Source organism: Triturus cristatus, chromosome 5_1, assembly GCF_964204655.1.
Source record: "Triturus cristatus chromosome 5_1, aTriCri1.1, whole genome shotgun sequence".
In the NCBI taxonomy this organism is placed as follows: Eukaryota; Metazoa; Chordata; class Amphibia; order Caudata; family Salamandridae; genus Triturus; species Triturus cristatus.
In genome coordinates this window covers 217279461-217304333 of record NC_140587.1, presented here as the reverse complement: position 1 = coordinate 217304333, position 24873 = coordinate 217279461, and the positions used below count along the sequence as shown (strand labels likewise).

Sequence of the window (24873 nt, the reverse complement as noted above, 5' to 3'; positions counted from 1 at the left end):
TCAGGGAGTCAGGAAAGTATCCAAAAGGCAAACTTTGCAGCGAAAGGGCGACATCCCGGCTGCACACCCCCGGCGTGATTCAGGGCAGAGTATTAAGGAGCTCCTCAAAGGAGGAGGAAGCAGGCGCTAAAACAAAGTAGTAGCAAGGGCACCACACACGCCACAGTACCATTATAGGTCATCAAAAATAACAACAGGCGACCACACCATCAATAATGAAAGCGGAAAAAAAACACATGGCATGTAATATAGGTATAACCTGACATTCCGTCGTTATCGTCCAGAGTCCCAGCCTCTTCATTCTGTGAAGGATTGTTCAAGCGTTTGTTGGCCCTCTCCCAGTCGCGGAAGGCCTTTTGGAGTGTTTGTGGGTCTGCAAATATGCGCGGCTTCCCATCAAAGAGGACCTTGAGTCTTGCAGGGTACAACATAGCGTAGTCTATGTGCTGGTCCCGTAGTTTACGCTTGATTGGGATGAATTGCTGCCGCGCCTCCTGGACTTTAAGAGTGAAGTCAGGGAACAGAGATATATCCGACCCTTCATATCGCAGGGGGCCCAGTTCTCTCGCTTTCCGCAGCGCAACGTCTCTGTCTCGATAATTCAACAGTTTCGCAATAATAGGACAAGCAGGGGCGCTCGGCTGAGGACGAGGACCGAGCGATCGATGCGCCCTCTCCACCACGAATATATGGGAGAAAGTGCCTGCGCCCAGGAGGGAGGTCAGGAGGCGTTCCACAAACTGCTCCATGTTACCTGTTGCAGTGGACTCCTGCGGCGCGATCGGACTTGTAGGTCCTCCGCCTTCTCCCGGAAAGTAGAGAGGGCACGTTCCATCTGTTGCCGCGTGGTCCCCGCGTCAGCCTGGGCCTCCTCCATCTCGGTGATGCGGCGCTTCGCCATGTCTAGGCACTCAGAGTGCTTGTCAACGCGCTCAGAGACCCGGTCCATTCTATAAACAAGCGCGTCTATCTTAGAGTCAATGGCAGTAAGGCCCCGCTGCATGGAGGCAATGATTTGCTTGATGTCTCCTACCGGGTCTTCCGACGAGGCATCAGGCTCCGGTGGGGACCCCTCTCTGCTCCATCCTCATTTCGCCGGGATTTGCGTTGCTCAAATTGTAGCTTAGGCTGGTTCCGGTCAACCTTCCCATGACGCCTTGCAGAGCAGGTAAGTGAGTCGCAATAAGGGAGGATCAGGGGACCCCAAGCTGAAGGGCAGGAAAACCACCTTGTGCACCACTGTAGGACCCAGTATCAGAGGAGCAGCACAGGATTGCAGAGTCTCCTGGGGTAAAGGTCCCAAAGCGCACCTCGTCGCTGAAGAACCGGCCTCCGAAACAGCCGGGATTAGGATTCCACTGCAGGCTACTTCGGCCCAAGGGAGAACAAGGGCACCACCCGACAGAGGGCAGAAGACAGAAGCGAGGAAGACACCCACACTGCGTCAAGCCAAGGGTAGCAACCCGCCGCAGACCACAAAGAAGGCAAGCGCTGCTCCAACCACTCACCGGTCCGGCGCTCAAAATGGCTGCTCCGCCGGCAGGAGAAACAGGTCCAGAAGACAGAGCCCCAGCGAGACCGGATCAAGACACGGAGGTGTCGCAGCAAGCAGCTCCCCGCTAGCCCGGTCCCTCCAGCGCAGGAGCACCGAATCTGCAGCTGCCGCCGCCTCCGATCGAGCAGCCGTCACGGGAGCATCTGGTGCCGCACCAACAAGTGCAACTCCGCCGCATCCGGGTATTTGAAGAGCGGCTGTGAGGAGACCACGCACACCGGGTGCCCCGCCGGTCAGGGGATCAGCGCAGGTCGCAGCTATGCTGCTGCAGCAGGAGGCTGTACGGATTTTTATAAAATAGTGGCGGTATGTGCGAAGCTCTAGCAGAACACGGCCATCTTTCGACCTGGCAAGCTCCGCCCCCGATTGTTTTAGTGTTAATATTAAGATTAGGATGCGTGTGCATAAAAAGAAGAAAATTACAAAATAAGATAAAAAGAGAAAACAAGAAAAGGAAAGAGAAAGAAATAAGAGAAAGAGAGATAGAAGACATAGAACTAGAAGAGTTACAAGATAATATGTACCAGAAAACAAAAGAGAACGATATGGGAATCACTATGATGTAACAAATGCAAGTGGGACTGAATAAATCATTTTCGTAGAGAAATTTTGTAAATTTAGTGGTGATGTTTAAAAAATCACCAAAGGGGGGATTGATGGAGCAGGTAAAACAAAATGTTGTATACCTCCTCTAAATTGCATGAAATTAATTACGTAATCATTTTAAATCTAACCTGCACTAACTGGTTTACAGTGAAATTTACTAATCAACTTTTACACCTTGATAAACTTAGTGGTACGAAAACTAACTTTAGATTGTGGTGAAATAGAAATATTGCATGATTTATGTTGCTTTGTGATTGTTTGTGCTTTCAGGATTACAAAATGGTGAGTATTATCGCTTTAAATGTTGAACAGCTAGGGAAATACTAATATATATTGGGATTAGAGTGGGTTTAAACATTAGAATCTCCATTTCTATATTCTAATTACTGTTATGTCTGTTTTTGCTCAAGTTGGCATGCGGGCCTACTAGGCCGCAGTACCCAAGATGGAGTAACAAGACTGCCACCATGTGAGCGCGATGGTTTCTGAATCGGATGGCTATGGAGATCTCCAAATGACCTTAGATCCGTGACACCGTGTTCCTTGTCAAGGATGAACGTGTTTGTCTGCCAACTGATGAGGCTGTGAGAACAGCGGAAGGGACAATTCAGAACCTGTGGAGAATTGTCTTCTTTCATTCTAAATGTTACATTTGCAACTTTCGCCAGGGAGAAAAGGGAAATTGAACAAATTATGCCTTCCTGTGCAAATTCTCATGGAAAAACAGTTTACCCTGCAAAACTTTAGAAAAACTCTCAGATAACCCCGAACTGTCCAATCAGAACATTTCTCTACCCCTAAATTGTTGCACGTTAGCATGAAGTAATAGGGAAAAAGGGTATATAAGATCTTCATCCGCCAAAGGGGGGTGGGCACTCGGGCTGATCTTTCATGGTGTTGGGTCTGCATTGAGCTGGTGAAGATTTCCATGTTTTGCCTTGGGTTTCTTTGGTTTTCGGGGAGTTATTTCATCTGACGGTTTGATCTTTGCTGTGGGTCGGACAGCTTATCCCGGATATTGTACCAGAGAATGCGGATAGCTCCCTATTTTACTCAGAAAGTTGCAGACGCTTGCTAATTGGTAATTATTAAATGCGCGTTCTAAATCTATGCTATTTACCAAATGTCCGATTTCTCTTCGAAAATAAACTGCATTTATAACATGAACTGTAGTGCATAAATGCTAATGCAGAGAAAATTATTATTAGATAAACAAAATTTGAATTAATAAGAAATGAGTTTGTGGTTCTTTAATTGATTACCGAAAATAAACAAATGTTTCCTAGGCTTTAATTGTGTCTTAGCTGGTTCTAATTCACCATCAACCAGTCCAACTAATTGGTCCATCGACCAAGTGGTGGAGTGCCTTGTTGTTAAGGTCAGGATTCTGTAGGTGCACGTGTACAAAATGTATTTAATGTAAAGAAATGTAATCCCGATAGGTAATAAGGTACCCACATGTCCAGCGCTTTTTCTCCTATGTGCGGATTCAAATGAGACGAGTGCATGTTGGTGTTATGGGCCCCACCAATGAATGAGTGAATGGATGAGTTGTTGTGATTACAAATCTGTGACATAGGGGGAATATGTAAATTTTGCCCTTTGCGCTGCATCACTGTCATCACATCGCATGTGCTGCTTAAGTCCTAGTGACCACTATGAGGAAAGCACTTTGTCCTTCCCTGTCCAACATGATCGCAACCCGTGAGACAGACCTATATCATGGCACACACACATGACCCATGTTTGCCTAAGACAACAAAAATCAGAATTAGGGATCCAGCCATCAATACAGTTTGACACTCAGGGCAGAGCTGCACGTCTATTACTATGTAGTGGACTTTTTTGTCCCAACACTGCTCTTTAGAGGAACCTGGCAAAAACCTGTGTTGTGACTTTACGGACAAGTTGGGAGGAGTGGATAGATGCGTGGAGAGTGTATGGGTGTGGGCACGAGGGGAAACCAGCACATGGATGAAAAGCAATAACACACAAACTCCTACTGAGTACTAAAAGAAAAAGAAAAAGTAGCTCATAGATGTGAGCCATGGAAAGATACAAGACATCCAATCAAAAAGATGCTATGCTCCAGGGGAGGGATAAATACAAGAGGATTAAGGTAATAGAAATAATGAGATTGGCAAGAAAGAAAACAAATGATAAGCAATGGCTGGCGCAAAGCCCCCTCTGTGTACTGGTATTGTACACAATAACTTTTTGACAACAGACAAGCTGTCAGTAGGGGAGATCTAAAATAATCTAGCAGCATGTTCCCCAAAACACAAACACTGTCTGTGGTTTAACATTGCATAGACCTTAAAGTAGTTGGCATTTACCTGGGGAGGGAGGTGCTTATCTGGAGTCTGGGCAGGGCTGGAATGACCTCGACTGTGCAGCCGCTCGTCTTCAAGCCTGGAAGACTTTCCAACTGGCAGTCACTGAATACTCCAAATACTGATGTGTGGTACCCTGAGGCAAGATAAAAACATCAGATGTCAAAGCTCCACCACCCTCATATCGAGAAAAATAAATTACAAGAAAATACTGAGATGGCCATATTAAGAAACAGCTTTTACTCAGGCGTACATGCAAATACATATTAGCAAAGAACATTTCAAAGCATTTGCAGACCAGACCAGCATCACTCTGGAAACCAAAAACTCGCTAACTGATTCATTCATATAAAAAGGCACAGTCTTCCCATACTGACACGACAAACCTACTCAGTCTCTGATCTACAATGGAAACCTCAGAACTGTTTGGAAAGTCATCCTTCGACTACTGAATGTGTTGGAAGGTCATGCTTTTGAGATTTCATTAGGAAATGGACCATAAAAGTAATACATTGGCTCGACTTAAGTACTCTAAAAGCGATGGGTTAGCCCTCTTAAGGTCCCTCATAAATTGTTGATAGTCACCAAGTATTTCATACTATCTGCATACGCAAGATATTGCTGCATTCTGTATTGATTTCATCAATGCAGAATGCCAGAAACAGAAGTGAACACAGAGGCCTCCAAATATGAGAAACCTGTTGGCTCTCATATTACAGTATCCAGAGAATATTGACAAAAACAGTACAGGGGTCACCAAGACACTGAATATGAGCCAGATACTGCACTGAATATGTATGGAGCACCTAGCATGATCAAGGATTAGACTGCATGATGAACTGAAGGTGCTAGGTCTGAAGCAGAATAATAATAGGGTTGGTCGTATCTTGACACTTTGGGGTCCCCCAGTCGAGCGCTCAGGACTTACCCCGTAGGAACCTGTGCAACGACTGAGTTAGCTGATGTGAAGAAACAACTGGCTTGCCAATGACCCACTATTCTAGTCGCATTTGGTAGTTTACAGTGAGCGACAAGGCCAACCTCAAAGAAATTCTATACAGGTAAAACACAACATATCACAGTAACACGTTAATTACTCTCAATATCCACAAAAAATATAATACAAATATTAAAATAGGAACAATATAACAATGAAGCAAAAGAGAGAGGGGTTCTGAATATTAAAGCAAAAACAAATCGATTAAAGCATGCATAAAACATAAAAGGTAAGCAACAGAAGCATCAATCAATCAGTTACTTGGTGGGAGGATTATGTCCACCCCATTTAGCTCAAAACCTTGGAAAATACTTTTTAGTGTAAAAAAAAAATACATTAGCCCTTTACTTAGGAGGTGAGTGGAATGGACAAAAAACAAGGAGTACCAAGAAACCTTTTTCATAAAAAAAATAAAAAGCCAGTAGCGGGTAGCAGTGTTTCGAAAACATTCACTACGGCTAAGCTCAGTTACAGGAAGTTCAGTTGTTGGAAGTGTTTGGGCAAAGTCAGTTACCTTGACGAACACTATGTACCTGGCGATTTTAAGTTATTTTATTTTCTGCAGTCTTCTGTTCAAAATCCCCCCTTTCATCAGCCTCATTTGCACATCGTGGTGGCCAATGCAATTGTTCGATCTAGACCGGTCTACGGCAGCAGTGCTTATCTAGGCGTCACTGAGGCTGTCTTACCTTAACTGTAGACTCTCTAGATGGAACACTCCAGGTCATTTAATAACTGAATTAAATAAGTAGAGCTGTGTTGCCTTACTTGTTTCCTGCAACATGCCCCAAAATGGTTGCCGGGCTTCTCACAGCATTGCAGATGCACTCCTAGCAGTGTCAGATACACTTCGCAGTGCCTTGGATGAAGGAAGTTCATAGGCCCCGATTCCGCTGGATCTAAGCGCCGCATTTGATACGGTATCACATAAGGAGCTACTGCAGAGATTACATGATGTAGGGATACGAGGGTCAGATCGGATCTGGTTTACCTCTTTTTTGAGTGAGTGTTCATTTCATGTAGTATCTTGCCCGTTTGTGTCTAATCAAAAATCCTTGCAATATGGAGTCCCCCATGGCTTCTCGCTGAGCCGAACGTTATTCAATATTTAAGTCCAACCTCTAGCAGAGGTGGTGAAATCTTTCAGGCTATCATACGCGGAGGATAAACAGCTTATTCTTTCACTCTCGACTCAAGACAAGGCCTTCTTTCAGAAAGGGATGCTTGCTGTTGCCAAGTGGATGAATAAAAACTGTTTAAAATTAAATGCTAGCAAAACTGAAATCCTCCTGTTAGGAAAACATAACCACACCTGGGGAGATCACTGGTGGCCCATCAGCCTTGGACCCCCTCCCAAACCTAAAACAATCATTAAGAATCCAGGGGTATGAATGGACGACACCAAAGCCAAATCCGGGCAGGCACCTGCTTCGGTCTTTTGAGAAGCCTCAAACCTATTATTGGCTTTTTCAACCCCCCCAAACACTATAATTTAATCTCTAATCCTGTCTCACCTGGACTACTGTAATGTCTTGTACCTAGGTACCAATAGATCAGCAACAAAAAGACTCCAAATCGCCCAAAATGCCACAAAGAGGCTGCTCTTCTCTCTTTCTAAATTCTGTTCCAAATATGGGCTCCTCCGGAAGCTCCATTGTCTTCCTGTGGATAAGCGTGTACATTGAAAATCCCTCTGCGTTGCCCACAGGATTTTGCACTCCCCAGGTGCTCCTATGCTTGCCGAGCTTCTTTTACCGTATTTGCCATCTCCTCTCGACTGACTTCAACTTAGCCATTGTCCCTCAGATCAAGAGGGTAAGAGCAGGAGGTCGCTCCTTCTGAGCCACGGCTCCTGTCCTTTGGAACGCCTTTCCACCTCAGATAAATGCATAACCATCTCAGCTTCAGGAAATCTCTTAAGACATGGCTCTTTTCTAATTAGCTTTTCCATCTTTAGATTGCTTCCTTCAGTGAGAGAATTGTATCTGTACCATGTGCTCTTGGTCCAGCACTGGGAAGCCTCGTTCGTTGGTCCTCACAAGCGATATGGGAGGGTATTGGAGATGCATTACTCTGCCCTAGGCTCCCCTTTCTGCAGAAAAGAGGGACGGACGGGAGCCTGCTACCCCTTTCACCCCATACTAGCTGTAATTGAGAGAAAGAAATACATTATTATATTCAATGATGAGACTCAAGTAAAACCGGTCAACACAGGTCATCAGAAGGTATGGTAAAGTAGCAGCTTTCCTGTATGTCCATTTTCAAGTACTGCAGACACCCCATTTAATTAAAACCTTCATGAGAAATGCAGGAGAAAAAGTAAGGCCTTAATATGTAATTAAGAACATGCAACAGATTTAACATACAAACAAATGCACACACATCCAACAAATCGAGTTACGACCCAGAATACCAACGAATTTAACAAGGCAAATAACTAGTACACATACAGAAATCACATCATGAGATTTTTTCCAACAAGCTCTGGGCCTGTCAAGAGATGTAGCGCTACTCTCTTCTCTTCTCTTCTGTGTCTTTCAGATCACGCTGTGTAGAGGTGCTTCAGTTAATAAGGTTGGAAAACTTTAATTCCAGTTTCATAAACAGTTGGCCCCACCGTATTCGGTACCAGTGAGAAATCAATATTTACAACTGCGTCATAAGGGGCACTCGAGTGTGACATGGTAAGCAGCACCGAGGGGGGAGGCCCGAGTGATGAATGGGCACTGAGGGGCGCGCGTGCGCGCGTTCACAGCTGCTCCCCGACTTGGAGGTTTATTTCCTTCAAGACACTTGCACGGTAAACATGCAAATAAGCAGGGGAGTCCCAGGTGCCGGACCAAGGAAAGCATTACAAAACCCGATAATGAGAACACGAGAGATTGTACACTACATTAGCCACCCTACTACACGACAACAGCGATGAAGAGAAATGGAGGAAAGAGGAGGACCACAAGGAAGACCATCAAAAACTGATCTTTGCTTTGGGGCAAACATTGATTATCTTAACGTGCTTCTGTCACTTTGCCGCCTCTTTAACGTGCTAGTCCACTAGTTGGACGATGATCAGCCCGAAGTCTTGGTTGAATGTTCTCTAAGTGGTGGTGTCTGGTCCCTCAACTGTGATGGAGAAGGCAAGAAGGTGAAGGGGGCCATGAGGATTGATGCTGGTCCCATCTGCCAGAGGTTGTAGACTTTATTATAACCCTACAGTGTTTGGAGGGTGGCTACTAGGCTAGCATGTAGCGCGTTTGTAAAGATGGCATTAACTCCTCGTCAGACCTCCCCGTCATAGTCCTTACTTCTATGAAGCGTCGGCTCCTCCCTGTAGCCTTAATCAAGCAAAAACAAAAACACACAGCTTCCATCACTTTCCTCTAGGCCACACCCACATTCTGTGGGATATAAAAATACTGACCTCCTATCCGGAAACCCTGATGTTTTTTTCTGCAGGTTCGTCGTCAAGCAGCATCATTAGAGGGCATGTCTCCAGGCAGTGCAGGTTAGTATATGGTTGCCACGAGTCTGCATTAGCGACCTTTTTAAAAAAAAAGGGTTAAACATAGCGTTAGAGTCCCTGATTTAAGGGGACCAGCTCCTGTTATGTGTTTTTATTGTAAGAGCTTCGTGAAATGAAGCCAGAGTGTCTCTGTAGCTCCGGTGGGAGCGCCACTTTGTGAAGGGCCGGCGTGTTTCTGAATGGAAGCAAAGTTCGAGAGGCCACACTGTCATTGGCTGAGACAGTGCAAGCCTCTTGACTGAACTGAATCTGGAGCCTCGCGCTGGGTTTGGCTGATCGGTGTGAGGTCTCGTTGTTGGTGGCTGTTGCTCGGGACTCGAGAGTGATTAGGCAGCACGATTCTCCTAATTGGTTTTTAAGTATTTTGGGTGGCACGTGCGGTGACCAGACAGTGCAAGCCTCATTAGGGGTGTTTCGGATGGTTGATAAACCAGGTGATGCCTCATTTGATTCCGTCTCAGGCACTGCTGTTTATTGATGGGGTCTTTAACACGGTGGAAGGGAAGGTGTTCCTTTCCGAGACAAGAAGAGAGACTTATGAAAGAACTGAGGACAGTTCTCCAACTTCCACGGCCAGACAATGGTTGAGAGTTCAAGGGTTAATATCTGCAACTGTCATGATTTTCCATAGGACAGGCTGCATTTGTATCCCTTGGTGAATCACATTCTGCAGCTTTAGTCACCCTGGTCCAGGCGGCGGGGTGGGGGTCAGGAAATTTCACATGTGATGGATTGGTGGTTGGATGTTGGGAATCTGGCTTGGTGGGCATAATAGCCCAAGACTCAGTTCAGGGAATCTGGTCAGTCCAGGAGCATCGGTGGTCTTCCGCCTTCAATACCTCCAGTTGGTGCAGTTGCACTGGTTCATTTTCTTCCTGTGGTGTCGGAACAGGAAGTGCTGTTGGGGACAGTCAACACAGTGGTGATGTGCTATATAAATCATCAGGGAAGTGCGAGAGAGGCTTCTTTGAATGCGTTAGATCAGCAGATTTGCCAGTGGTCAGAACTGAATCTGTTGTCTCTGAGGTCAGCTCATCTTCTTGGGGGGCTGAACACAGAAGTCGCTGCTTGAGCCGGATTTTTCCTTCCCAGTCAGAGATGGCATTAGAGAAGGGAGTGTTTGGGGTTCCCGAAGCGAATCTGTTCACAACTCAAGAGAGCATGCTGAGGGACAAATTTAGCTCTTTGAGTCAGTCTAGCAAGGTTTGGAAGGCGAATGAGGTGTCATTTCACTGGGTGGGAGAGGTTGATGTATGCCTTTCCTCCGATTGCATTAATTCGTAGGCTTTTGATAAAAATCAAACGGGGCAAAGCTTCAGGGATTCTTGGGGTTTCAGGCTGGAGCAAGAGGTTCCATCTGTTGCCGTTGGCAGTATTACCGTGTTCGAGGATTCCTCTGTGTCCACTGAGCTTTCCCAGTATGTCTCAGAAGGGTCTCACCAGATTACGTTTGGCGGGCTGGCTGTTGTGAGGATAACCCTTGTGGCTTTGGGTTGTTCTCCAGAGGTTGCTCTCTTTATTCAGCAATCTAGGAAAACATCCACGCTAAAGTCTTGTGACAGGCATTGGGTTTCTTTTCAAAGATGGTGTTCGAAGAAGGGTCGGTCAGCTTTAACTGTGGACAATATTTAAATCTTGGTCTTTCTTAAAGCCGGTTTTAATTTGGGCTTAGCAGTTTCCACTTTGCGTGCACATTGGGCAGCTGTTTGGCCATTCAGAGAATCCCAGAGTGTGAGAGCCTGGTTTCCATTGGTGGCAGGTCTATTGAGGAGTGGAAAAATTACAAACTCCTAGTTGGGATTTGACGTTGAAGGCGTTGCAATTGACTCCTTATGAAACTTTGGCAGAAGTTTCCCTTAGGTTTCTCACTTTCGAGGAGGTTTTTCTATAGGCCATTACGTCTGCATGAAGAGTTGGGGAATTAGGAGCATTGCTGAGTTCGGAACCATTTTAAAATGCTATCCGAATAGGGTGGTTCTGAAGCCAGATCCTAAGTTTGTTCCTAAGGTACCTTCTCCTTTCCATTGTTCGGAGGAGTTGGTTTTTACCTGTTTTTTGTTCTAACGCTAAGACAGAGGTTTTATTTCTACTGCACAGACTGGATGTAAGGCGGGCCATTTGTGTATATCTGAATGGAACTAGTCCTTTTCATAATGTAGATTCCAATTACTGTTGTTTTAATCGGAAGATATTGTAATAAATATTTCGGTTTCTGCACCAGTTGTATATGCAGCAGGTTTTATTGCTTGGGTATCAGATCATAGAAGTAAGAACTGTGACAGGGAGGTCAGACGAGGAGGTAATGCCCGGTTACTTACCGGTAAGTTTCATTACTCAGAGTCTACGATGTACCTGTCACAGTCCAGGTTCCCATCCCTCCCTCCCTCTGGCTTTATTTGTCTTTGGATTACAGGGTTTCGGGACATAAGGTCAGTGTTTTTATATCCCACAGGAGGTGGGTTTGGCATCAAGGGAAGGAATGGGAGCTGTATGTGTATTTTTATTTTATTAAAGCTGCAGGGAAGAGCTGACGCTCATAGAAGTAAGGAATGTGACAGGGAGGTCATAGACTCGGAGTAATGAAACTTACCGGTAAGTGATGTGGCATTTGTGTACATTTAAAAGCAACACGAGCAGTGTTTGGTCTTTGTTAAGTCTGCTGGTAATTGTTACGTCTGTCCTAGAGCCAGCTTACTCTGTTTTTCCAGGCAAATGTAATTAAGAAAAACAAATAAAAAAATACATGGACATTTAAACACAGGGGCTTTAGGTCAACCCTCTTGTCTGCTTAAGAGTCTTTAACAGTTTGATTCTGCCCACCACAGTATAAAACATGAGGCAATGAGTCAGCCCACATCAGCCATTAGCTCTATAGCACTGTAAACATATGCACAGCTCCCTAAATCAAAGAGCACCTTTTCAATCTATTAGCGATCCTTTTTAATTTTAGTCATGGTGAAGTGCTTAAAGTATGTGTCCAGCTTACAGTAATACAAAGTCAGTAGTATCTTTTCTTTGCATCAAGAATCATATTTTCCTGTGATGCGCATTAATAGTAAAAAGGATTTTTTTTACCTAATCTAAGTGAGAGACTGCACCTGCCTGTTAGGAAGCACCTTACTGTTCTATTATAATTACATTGCAATGCTTAATTTGAGCCAGTGGTTTCCGGCACTCAATCGTCAACAAAGTCACTTATGACAGTCTGCCACATGATGGCGTTGTTTGTCTAATTTAGAGATGAGCACATTAGTTGTTTTTTTTAAATGCAATAAACATTAAAAGTGACTAATAACTGATGCCCAAGTCACTCTAATAGCTTTGCAGGCCTGGAACTTTCTGAATTGTCACACTTGCAGGACGTGATAGTACAAATTAGTTGTATTGGTACTGTCACTAGCAGTGGCAATGTGTGGTTCAAGCTGCAGCAGCCTCCTGACGAGGACCCTGGCACGTACTTTTTTTTTCTTTCTTTTTTTTTTACAAACTAGGCACTGAATGCAATGGTGAATTATTATTTCATTTAATTACCAATTTTATTACAAGCACACTGAGGACAAAGTATGCACCATGTTTCTTTTTTTCTTGTTTTTTTCCATTATCATTGCATATGTTTTAAATACAAATAAAGCGCTCCACCTTCTAATGGCCAGGCCTAATGGTTTTGCAAATGCTTGTATTTTTTAAACAGCCAATTGTCGTTTGACTGCACTGGAGATCTATAGCCTAGAATGTTGAAGAAACGTTATGCAAGTTGTCAACTACCAAAAACACTAAGGAAAGGTCAAGTGCCGAGCCTAAAAAACAGCAGCTTCTAAATGTGAGCAGTGGAGGGTACAATTCAGCCAATGCTGGTGAAGCGGCTATGCTCTAGGATTGGGAACTAACACAAGAAGAGGAAAGCAAACCATCGAATAAGAAGTAAGGAAATGAGTGACAATAAATGCAACCAGCGGTAAGTTCATAATATGAAGGCCACAATATTTCTTTTATAGATACTGGGATATGCAACAGAAGAAAATGTACAATAAAAGAAAAATGTTATCCACGAGGACTCGTAGCCTCTTATCTAGGCTAGCAGGGTAACAACCTACTTTTCTGAAAAGTACATCACTTTGGAAATCCATTAGGGGGCGTTTTGGACTCGTCCCGCAAGTTTACCTTATCCCTAATGCAGCAGAGGCTTTGAAATATTTGAAAAATAAACATCTAATTGCCAAATGCTCAATACAGTCTAATCAAAAAAGCTGCTTCAAAGAATGCTGCCAACGCTTGTGCGCCTGAAGGTGTTCCAGAGAGACAAGTTGGCTGCATTAATGGACGGAGCTCACCTTACAGACATTAAGCTGGTGGAAAAGTACAACACATGCTATTGAAGAGGCAAGAAGGTACCTTCAGGAAAGGGTTCTGCCCTTGGAAATCGTGGCACAGTGAAGGAGCCTGAAATACTCTACATTTCTGCAGAGCCATTCTGCAGAATTCAGGAAGGGCTGGAGGGAACTTGTTATTCACCACAAGTATAGTTTTTCTTTTCAGAAGTATGTCCTGGAAGATATTGAGTCTGCGTAAAGGTGATTAGGGCTGCTTCAATGTAAGATTTGTTTTTAAAAAGGGTAAGAAGTTGAGGAATGACGTAAAACTGGCATTGGTTCTGGAACTGTGATAGGAGCTATTCTGGGACTTTAAACAGTAATCCACCTTTGAAATACAGCCCTTGTGGCTAAGGCATTAATACCAATATCGGCCAGCACTACCACTGATTTTAGAAGGCAGCCCCACACTTGGGGAATGTTTCCTCGGGTAATTATAGTATGTAGCATGTCTTCTTCAACTGTAAAAGCCTGCCATAGACAGTTGTAGAATTACTTCAATTAGAAATATACTCAGAATATTGAGTTTTTATGGTGCGGTGTAAATCCATCCAATAGGTTGTTTTTTTAAATTTCCATTACAAAACGATGCCGGGTGGGTTTCAAAAGGTTAAACAATAGTTTTCCCTGGCCATGAGTTTGCAGATCCTTGTGGGTCCACGGAGGGAATGATATGATTGGGTGGCGGCACCAGAGAATGTTTCTTCTGGTGGCCATTACAGGATGGAAACCACCAAAGACTACATCATAGAAAATGGTCACAGGAGAGGGTGTAAGGGGGCAAGGGGAGGATCACCTGACCTCGTGGAGGATGTGGGAGAACACCAGAGACAGATGCGGCCCCAAATTCCTTTAAAGTTCTCATTATGTTGGACGCAGATTTGCAATTCTTTTGTTTTTAAAATTTTCAATGTAAAATTTTAAAAAAAAGCAAATTCACTGTACAAAGGTTGAAGGTCAAAGAATATAAACAGTGAGCCCTGTGGACAAAGGGCCTGGCACACAATCTTGCAATACGCCAGGCCTTGCGCCACAGCCGACTCGACACAACCAAAGGTGTGCAAAGCTGGTACAACTGGAAGCACGGAAAAATCCTCCCGCTCTTAAAAAAAAAACCCTCAGCTGATCCCTTGGTAGCCAGCAATTATAGACTGATATCACTGCTGCCTTACTTCTCCAAGGTATTAGAGAAGTATTTGAATGTCACCATCTCTGATTTTATTGAGGCAAGCCATGTTCTACACCTGAGCCAGTCAGGGCTTAGAGCTAATTTTAGTATGGAGATGGCCCTGCTGGAAGTCTCAGAGACGATCAAGACCACACTTGATAGAGGAGGAAAGGCAGTGCTGATACTACTGGACCTCTCAGCGGCTTTCGATGCCGTGCCCCACGATCTACTTCTGCACAGACTGCTGGAATGTGGTATTGGGGGCACGGTTCTTAGGTGGTTCTCCTCCTTTGTGGAAAGCCACCAGCAAGCAGTCTGGTCCCCCCCCCTTTTCGGCCCTCAGTCCTCCGCTGAATGTAGGAGTCCCACAGAGTTCTGTTCTAAGGCCAACCCTGTTTAAAAAGAAAATATGGCCCCCCCTTGCACTCCTAGCAGAACAACATAGGGCAAAAATTATATCTTACGCCGACAACACTCAGTTGTTGTTTACCTGTGAGAAGGACGAGGCACTCAAAGGAAATTATATCTCGCATGCTTGGCTAAGGTGTTTGCCTGGTTCAGGTAAAATCAATTGCTATGCAATTCAGACAAGTCTGAAATCATTTTCTTTGGACATACTCCAGGTGACGAATGGCGCGAATGGTGGCCACAGAATTTGTCCCACCCCCCCAGTAAGCCCAGTCACCACCGTAAAAAACCTAGAGGTGAAACTGGACTCTGACATGTCCATGAAGTCCCAGGTCCAATCTGTAGCCGGCACTTGTTTTGGGTTATTAAAAATGATGAGGAATGTCCTCCTCCTGCTCCCTATCTCACATAGGAAAACTGAGGTCCAAGCCTTGATTATGTCAAGGCTGGACTATGTCAACTTGCTGTACTTGGGCCTTCCGGACTACTTACTTAGCCGCCTCCAGGTGGTTCAAAATGCGGCAGCAAGGACCGTACTTATGGTCGGTCGGACCCAGGTCACACATGACCCCTCACCTAAAGACCCTGCACTGGCTTTCAGTGAAAAAAAGGGTAAGTTGTAAAACCCTGGTGCTGACTTTCAAGGCCCTTCACAACATTGGGCCCCCTACATCAGGAATAAAATTCAGCCCTATAAACTGTCCAGAACCCTGCGGTCGTCGACCCAGCAATTGACAATCGTGCCAAAGTTCCTTCGTTCACGAAAGGGGGGACGCTCCTTTCAGGTGGCAGCCGCGAAGCTATGGAACAGTCTGCCACTCTCCCTTAGACAGGAACATGATCTCCTTAGTTTTAGGCGAATCTTAAAAACCTGGCTCTTCCAACAGTAGAAGAGATGATTTGCTGTTATGTCTCTCAATGCTCTACCTAGGGGTCAAGACAGCGCCGGGACACTCCCTGGAGTAGCCGCACACTCTACAAATACCCCATAACATAACAATGGGTTGAGGCCGTGCACTCAAACACCACTACATGCAGCTGAAGGCGATGTGCAGCCTGATCTATGGCACAGGGGCAGGACCAGGGCCTACCCATACGCCAGGTCTGTGTACCCACAAACTACCAACAGATCCGAACCCAGACCCAGTAACCACATAGGTGACTTTTGGGACTGTTTTTGCTCTCAACTTTTCATCACATTAAGCAAAGTGACAGTTTTATAGATATTGAAGGCATATCAAGACCTCGATGCATAATTAGCATGCCACCCTACCACCGTACAAATTCTCCTTAATCTCCAGGACAGCCTTTGCTCACATATTATGATTACATTCATTCATTATTATTACATTATCCTATTTAGAAGAAATATACTAAAAGTCTTTCTAGAGAAAGGTTCATATTTGTTAGTCAAAACTTTCCTCTGAGGGAGCAAGCCACGGCTCTGCCAATGGAAAAAGATCTAAGTAGAGTGGGGGAGAATCGCAAGCCTTGAGGACACAGTACGTTGACACATTTTTGCTTTTTGGTGGAGTACCCTATAACAATAATAAAAGTTTATAAAGCGCGCTAATACCCAAGTGCCTTAGCACTGATAGAGGGAGCGTTAAGAAGGGGGGCAAAGATCAGTATGGTACAGATCGCCTACTCTAGTTTGGATCTGAAAAGCCATTTCAAGTCGCATTCTAAAATTCTGCAGGGTGGACTGTACTCTCAGGGTCAGAGGGAGTGAGTTCCAGAGTTTACCTCCCAGATGTTGTAGGCTACTTCCTCCCCATTTAGTTTTTCTTATCATACGAATTTTAACCAAGTGGGCTGTTATCGACCATAGCGTCCATTGCGGGCAATATCTACGGGAGATGGTCTGATGGTAATGCGAGCCTTTTCCGTGCATAGCGTTGTGAATAATGCATAATGCTTTAAACCTAATCCTGTCCGCTACTAGTAGCCAATGCAGGTCCCGTATATGTTTAGTGACTGAGCAAAATTTGGGCACTTTTAACAGGAGCCGCGCAGCCCCATTTTGTAAAGATTGGAACTTTTGTATGGCAACTTTCATAACACCTAAAAACAAAGTGTTACAATAACCTATTGTAGAGCTAAACTATCCTATCAGCTAAACACATAATACGGCCTTAAACCCTATAGAAAGTAAACACTTAAGGACTTCCTAATCAACATACTTATTCTTTGCCATATAAATACCAAAATCTATCAGCACAATATCCATGTTGTAGTGATTTTACAGGTTCTTATATTATAAACTGTCATGATATTGTGCCATTGTACATCAAGCACTTTTTGAAATATTGTACCATGGTGCAGGGAACACTGTTCACAGCCAATAGTGAATCATAATAGAACATAACACTGTTCATAGCCAATAGAGAATCCTAAAATAACATAAAACTGTTCCTAGCCAATAGTGAATCCTAAAAGAACATAACACTGTTCATAGGCAATAGTGAATCCTAAAAGAACATAAAACTGTTCCTAGCCAATAGGGAATCCTAAAAGAACATAACACTGTTCACAGTCAATAGACCAATAGTGATCCTAAAGGAACATAACACTGTTCACAGTCAATAGACCAATAGTGATACTAAAGGAACATAACACTGTTCACAGCCAATAGTGAATCCTAAAAGAACATTGTTATTCCCGCAGTGCTGCAGACGAACAGTGCTGTGATTAGTCAAGCATACGTTAGCTTAGCATGCAGCATTTCTCTAATCAGGTTTCAGCACTCCAGCTTAGCAGCAGACATGAGCAGAGACATCTACATAACAGGAATGATGGATTTTTCTAAGAGGCACATTAATTTTGTTTTCACGCCACGGGGCAAACATAGCAGAGATAAGCCTCAAGCACGGAAAACAAACTGCACCCTGTGAGCTTTGAGGGTCTGGATGGCTCTGGGTGAGACATACTGAAGCAGTGATATACAAGGCACAACAAGGAGATTTGAATCTCAGCATTTGCTGAATACATTTCTTTGCTAAAACTATATCAATTATATATAAAAACATCAAGCTACACCAAATTAGGGCCTCACCTTCATCACGGATTCCCACAATCTTAATACAATTTCTAAACACTCCCTCACATATGCTCCCTATTGTTTCCTCCCCTATCACCGCGTAACTACGGTCCCATGCGCCAACACCACTATTATTGTCATTATTCCAACATCTCAATCCTACAATTCCAACCACTTCCACACACCAATCTTTAATCTTGCTATTGCAATACCCCAAATTCTCATACTCCAAATCCACTATTTGCATACCCCAATCCTCAGTACCACTATTCCTGTACACTGCTGAACCCCATTATTGCCATGCCTCCATTCTTAGTTCTTCTATTCCAGTACCCCAAAACTGTGAACTTTATTCCCCTGTCCAGTCTTCATGACCACTATTGAAACCCACAAACACACAAACTTCTTTCCCAGGCCTGCATTCTTACTCCTACATCACAAACTCTTACTTCTCACTTTGTTTATCCCCTAATGCTCTCCCATGCCACTACTCTTCCTTCCTACCATTCTTTTACCTGTGATCATCATTGAAAAGGTGGCCTTTTGTATCACTGTTGTAACCTACTGTGTCGCGCTAGCAGAATTATGTAAATGCTTTGTTGAATGTTTATGGGTCCTCAAATGCTACACAGTTCTGCACAGTATATAATAACACAACACACTTGTAGTGCCTACACTTTCCTACACTTTGTTAATTAAGCCTGATGGAAACAAAACACAAGGCAAGGACTTTGTTAAATGAGCCTGCTGCAAAAAACACAAGTCAAGGCTAATGCTATGACCTTATTAAGTCCTTTCCTTTGTCTGGTGCTCTAGACCTACCCACCGAAAATGTGTCAACATGGGAAGGTTTACTATTTGACTCTTGGGTCCAACAACAAGAATATCAACATTGATTAAGTCTTGAGATGGGTTTAAGTTTCTTCTCATTTAACATTCCACCATCCAGCCTTCCTGAATATGCCAGTTGGGGTGTCTTTTGTAGCAACATCCACCTCCTGAAGAGGTCTTCAAGATTGGAAAGCAGTCCAACTCATCACTTGATTATTCTTGTACCAAATAGATGTGCTTTTTTTCGCTGTGAGTCTCTTTATGTTCTTTAAGTCAAAATATGTGTGGTGTTTGGTATAACATTAAAACTTGTTAAATCATGAGATTTTGTTAAAATAAAATAACAAATTTTGTTTGAAAATATTTCATATATGTAATCGAATTGATTTAGAAAGATAACCACCTTTGATGTTGGTGGTGTCTGTTTCCCTTTAGAGACACTAATAGAAATATCAGTACTGGCTTTTTGTTGTTTTTTATTAAATACATTTAGAAGCAGGTAACATCTGTTGTTACAATAAAAGCAGATAACATCTGTTGTCAGAATAAACATCCATTTCAAATGAGAAAAGGGCTTCTTTGAAGTGCATGTTGCATAGTAAAACATAGCTACAAATGGCAAGAGGTTCAACAAAGACAACAGGGTAGAAGAAAATAATAAAAGTTGTGCCTCAATCACAGGGTGACCTGCGCAAGGACAGCAATTACTTTACTTTTAGTTTTACTCATTTGTATAGTGCAACGAATCATCCACAGGGGGATCTCTCGGCGCTTAGAGGAATGTGTACTAGTGGGCAGGGCTTCCTAAAACAGCCAAGTCTTTAACAGTTTCTTAAAGCTGGATATCTCGGTACAGGACCGGATCTTCTCTGGTAGGTTGTTCCAGTGATTGGGAGCCAGATGAGAAAATACTCGACCCCCCGTTTTCGCTTTGTTTATTCTATGTGAACACAAGAAATTACGGTTGCTAGAGCTTAGCTGCCGTGTGGGTTGGTACAGGGTAAGTTTCTTTATGAGGTAGGTAGGGCCTTTCCCCTGTAGAGACTTGAAGACCACACATAGCATCTTAAAAATAGCTCGTTTCCTGATCGGAAGCCAATGAAGTTGACTCAAGAGGGGTGCAGAAGGGGTGCGTGCCGGTTTGTTAAGGGCGAGGCGAGCTGCAGTGTTTTGCACCACCTGTAGTTTGGATAGTAGGTCTTCTCTTATTCCAACAAGCAACGAATTGCCATAGTCCAGTCGACTAACCAAGAGTGACTGGATAAGGGTTTTTCTTGCTGAGAATGGGATCCAAGGGAAGATCTTTCTTAGCATCCTCATGGTTCCGAAGGAAGTGCCTGACAGTGTCTTCACCTGCTCCTCCATTGATAGCTTATTATCAATCCTGATGCCAAGATTCTTAGCCCAATTTTTGGGGGAAGGGGCCTCTCCCAGCTCTACAGGCCACCAATCGGGGGACCAGATTTCTTCGGCCTTCCCGAACAGTAGTATCTCTGTTTTGGATGAGTTGAGCTGTAGGAAGTTCTTCTTCATCCACGTCGCGATGCTAGACATGCAGATTTTAAATTTTGATTGAGTAGATACAATGTCATCCTCAATGGGGACAATCAACTGCGTGTCGTCGGCATACGAGATGGTCTCAAACCCACAGCTTCTAATGATTTCCGCCAACAGGGCCACATACACATTAAATAGGGTGGGACTTAGGATAGATCCCTGAGGAACTCCCCTGTCTACCAGTGTTCTGTGACACGAAGATATCCAGCTGGATGCTTTGGGTACGATCTGATAGATAACTTAGTATCCATTTAAAGAGCCATGCCTCTGACACCAATCCCTCGCAGTCTGTCCAACAGGATCCTCTGAGAGATGGTGTCAAACGTTGCCGACAGATCAAGAAGGACTAGGATCACTGGGGTCCCCCTGTCCTATGTCAAACTTATGGTATCCGTAACCTACAGCAGTGTGGCCTCCGTGCTATGCGAGGCACGAAATCCAGACTGGGAAGGAACCAGAAGGTTATTTTGTTCCAGATAATGGTACAGATGCTGGTTTACCAGTGACTCCATTACCTTCGAGCAACAGGAGAGAAGAGAGATTGGCCTATAGTTTTGTAGATCAGTCGGATCCGCTAGCACCTTTTTAACCAATGGTTTTATGCGTGCGCTTTTCCACTTCCTAAGAAACGTGGCAGTGTCTAGCGAGATGTTTTAGACCTCAGCAAGCGCGCCAGCCAAGACCGGACTGAGTTCTGTCATAGCGGTCGGTGGTGCAGGATCTAATGGAGATCCTGATTTCACAAGGCTTAATAGGGAGCCCACTTGTTCACTCGTAATACGAGGGAAATAATCTAGCCTAAGAGGATTTAATGTTTTCTGTTAAGGATCTACAAGAAGGTCTGCTTCCACCCGTTCGAAAGAGCAATAGATTATATCAATCTTATGAGTGAAATAGGTAGCTAAATCTTCACAGAGCTCCTGGGTGGGGGATGGCAACGGATTGTTGGCTTTAGGATTAGTAAATTCCTTCAAGATCTTAAATAGCTCCTTCGAGGAGTCCTTCGCCTCCATAATGCAAGAGCCCAGATGTGCTCTTCTAGCTATATTGCAGCTATTGAGATAGGCTCTATGAGCCCTTCGGTAGAGCTGTTCATCTGGCTCTGCCTTGGATTTCCTCCATTTCCTTTCCATGGCCCTGCATGTAACTTTTTCTCTCTTGAGGGTGTCTGAATACCAGGGAGCAGGAGCTGCTCTGTCTTGAATTCTTACCCTTCTGAGTGGAGCTATAACATCCAGGGCTTCTAGGATTGAGCCCTCAAGCCTTCCCAAGGCTGCGTCGCAATCTTCGCCCGTGCTAAATGAGGGGCCTTATATACTTGGTTAAAGGCAGCAGAGGTTACCTTTTTCCAGGGTCTGCGGAAATCTATGTGGCCTTGCATGCAGGTGGCTGGGTTTGGAGACAACATAGAGAAGCTTAAGGCCGTGTCGTCTGTCCAGCCTAAGGTTTGAGGGGGTTCAACCACTAGCTCTGGAATATTCAAGAATATAGTGTCCAGCATATGGCCGGCAATATGAGTAGGACTAGCGACTCTTGATGATAGGTCGAGTGACTCCATCGCTGCCACTAGGCTGGCAGAATCTACATTGGAGAGAATCTCTAGATGATGATTGAAATCCCCGACTAATAGGAATTTGTTTGTGTTTAAGATATTCTGTTTCCCATCTCTTTGAGAGTTACAAGGGGAGCATGTAAATTACGGGAAGCTTGTTGCTGTTTACTCAGGGCCCACCCAAAAATACCCACAACATGTGCGTCCCTCAGGCAGATTAATATCCTCCGCTTGCAATTTATTATTGCCCCCGGTGCATGAGGACAGAAGTCTAAGCCTCAGCAGTGCTTCTTGTGGATAACTTATCCTATGGATAGGAGATACCTGCCGAGGGACGGGCCGCATCCTCAGGCAGCTGGCCGCGTCCTGCCGCGGACGGGCTTACCTGTGGCGCGCCTTTGGCGCGCCAACGGCGCACATCGGCTGCACGCCCACTAACGCGGTCGATTTTATGCCCCAGGTGGGATGTCCACTAGAGCGCTAACCACTACAATGGCGCCTGGTGTGTAGGAGGACTGGATGGCAAGCTCTCTCCACTCAATCAATCGACTATTGTGGTGGACAGGAGATTTGTGCTGGTTACTAGGCAAAATCAGGTATAAATTCTAAGCCCTTTCAAGCAAAGTACAAAACTAAATTTCCCGACAATAACAAAACGTTCTTTTAAAAGTGCTCGCTATTTTAAAACCAGGGTTTAGGGTTGCTGCAACTGAGTACCTATTTCTCTGCTGCGCGCCCGCTAACGTTGTCGATTTTATGCCCCAGGAGGGCTGTCCACTAGAGCGCTAACCGCTACAATGGCGCCCGGTGTGTAGGGGGACTGGATGGCAAGCTCTCTCCACTCAATCAATCGCCGATTGCGGTGGACCGGAGATTTGTGCTGGTTACTAAGCAAAATCAGATATAAATTCTTAGCCCTTTTAAGCAAAGTACAGAACAAAATTCCCCACAATAACAAAACGTTCTTTTAAAAGTGCTCGATATTTTAAAACCAGGGTTTAGGGTTGCAACTGAGTACCTATTTTCAATTAGGCTGAAGCAATCCATAACTTGGTCTATGCTCCAGCCAAGAGAAGAGGAAGTGAAGCCAGCACAAGCTAGCCAATTAGAAGAGAGCAAATAAGAGTGACAGTGAAGCCAAGGAATGTTAAGCAATGGGCAGGCTGCAAGCCCCTTGTTGTGCACAATAACTCTTGCAAGAGAGACCTAAAAAGTAACCTCATTTTAACATTAACCGGAATTTTAAATACTTAAAATATATTTTTAATTTAAAATGTATAAATTATATTAATATCAATGCTGAATGTGAACTAAATCTATTAAAATTAAGATAAGTAATATTACTGTATCCCTTTCTCTAAACCTTAATTCATATAAAATTAAATACATTTTCTTTAATTACAGTAAAACGAACCTTAACTCAAATCTTGATGAAACCAAACGTGTATTACTTTAAATGCATTAAAAACAATATTGATACCCTTATAACCCGGGTGCTAGATTACACTGATCTTGCAAGTAGGTTTCCTGATGCTTGGATAAAAGTCAGCAAATGCCGAGCGTTGTAAAGGTATTATCCGAAATAATGGCATGGAAGTAAATGTCTATCAAGACAATGGGGTAAATTAGAAGGAGTCAGACCTTTGGTGCATACCACCCACAGGAAGTCACCAACTGCACACTAATCAAAGAAACTGAACTTTCCATACAATCCAGCAGCAACCGTGCATTGTCTGTTATTAGGTCTCCATCTGGTCACACTAAAAAAGCTTTGCATTTGTGTGGGAGTTAAAGGAAAACAGAAAGCAAACCAATTCTTACCATTTACTGTAATTTGCCCTGTGGTCCGAGGTACTCCAACCAGAGTGACTGGGTAAAGGCCAGATTCTGCCGGGAGAGAAAGAGCAGCTGGGAGAGACTCAAACTCCACTCCACTTGTCAGTAGACCCTGTAAGAAGACAGAAGTAGACAGGATGCATATAATGTATTATGTGCTTGTCATGTGAGGAACAACTGTAGACAAAAACAAAATCAAAAGAGCAAATTTAAACAAGCATTGGCATAGCCAATAGGTCTCGCCTTTCGGACCTTATAAGTGTTTAGCCATGCAACAGTTGATGTTGTTGCACCAAGGATATTATGCTGGATAACTAAACACGTATAAGGTCCCAAAGGCGAGACCTATTGGCTATGACAATGCTTGTTAAAGTCTGTGGAGAGAGGTGAAAATATGGTAAAGTATTCTGTGGGGTGGCTGTGCCATTTGGGGGAGGTGGCTGTGGGGTAGGAGGTGTTTAAAAATTTGTATGGCAAGTGTGGATGAGTGTTGAGTTTCCGATGTTGTGAGTGCATACCCTGCATAGTGGTGACCACTATGGTGTGGAAAGTGTATTTAGAGTTGTGTGCTGAGGTAGTGAATTTGGATTTGTGCATGGATTGCACTTGTGAAGTGTGGCTGTGTGTGTGCGTTTGTGCCGGTATGTGTGACTGCAAGTTGAGTGTGAAGTTCGGTGTGATGGAAGAGTGGGAATGTAAAATGATCTGTATGTTTTTGAATGGCAATAGAAACATATGAACACATGTTTGTGTATGATTGTGTAGCATTCTGTGTGTGGTAAATATGCGGGGGTATGGCAGGGTCTAGGAGCTGCCTCTGCTGGTGTGAAGGTTGTGTATGTAATGGTCTATCTAGTGATTTTAATTAGGAGTACGGGTATCTGCAATGGATGTATCTGTATGCAGAGGCCTCTGTATACTGGGGTAGTCAAAGCATACCATTTGTTTACTGGTTGGGACTGGATGAATGGGGGTGGGCAGTGGGCATAGACCCTGTGTAAAGGAATATGTGTGGTGAGGAAAGTGTATATAGTTGTCCATGTCCTGATAGCAATTGCACACAGGATGGGCAATGAAGTGGGGTATTTTACTTGCGTAGA

General features: G+C 44.1%; 1 protein-coding gene across 3 annotated transcripts in view; it reads right to left on the bottom strand.

Annotated features, from left to right (window-relative positions):
- TRAPPC9 (trafficking protein particle complex subunit 9) overlaps positions 1–24873 on the bottom strand; it is a 2530995-nt gene that overhangs the window by 1958398 nt on the left and 547724 nt on the right. For all 3 annotated transcript variants that reach the window (XM_085604860.1, XM_085604858.1, XM_085604859.1), the window contains exons 14-15: positions 23759–23885; positions 4498–4630 (exon numbers count right to left, since the gene is read on the bottom strand). In XM_085604860.1, coding sequence (XP_085460986.1) covers positions 4498–4630; positions 23759–23885 — 260 coding nt within the window. The remainder of the gene's footprint in view (positions 1–4497; positions 4631–23758; positions 23886–24873) is intronic.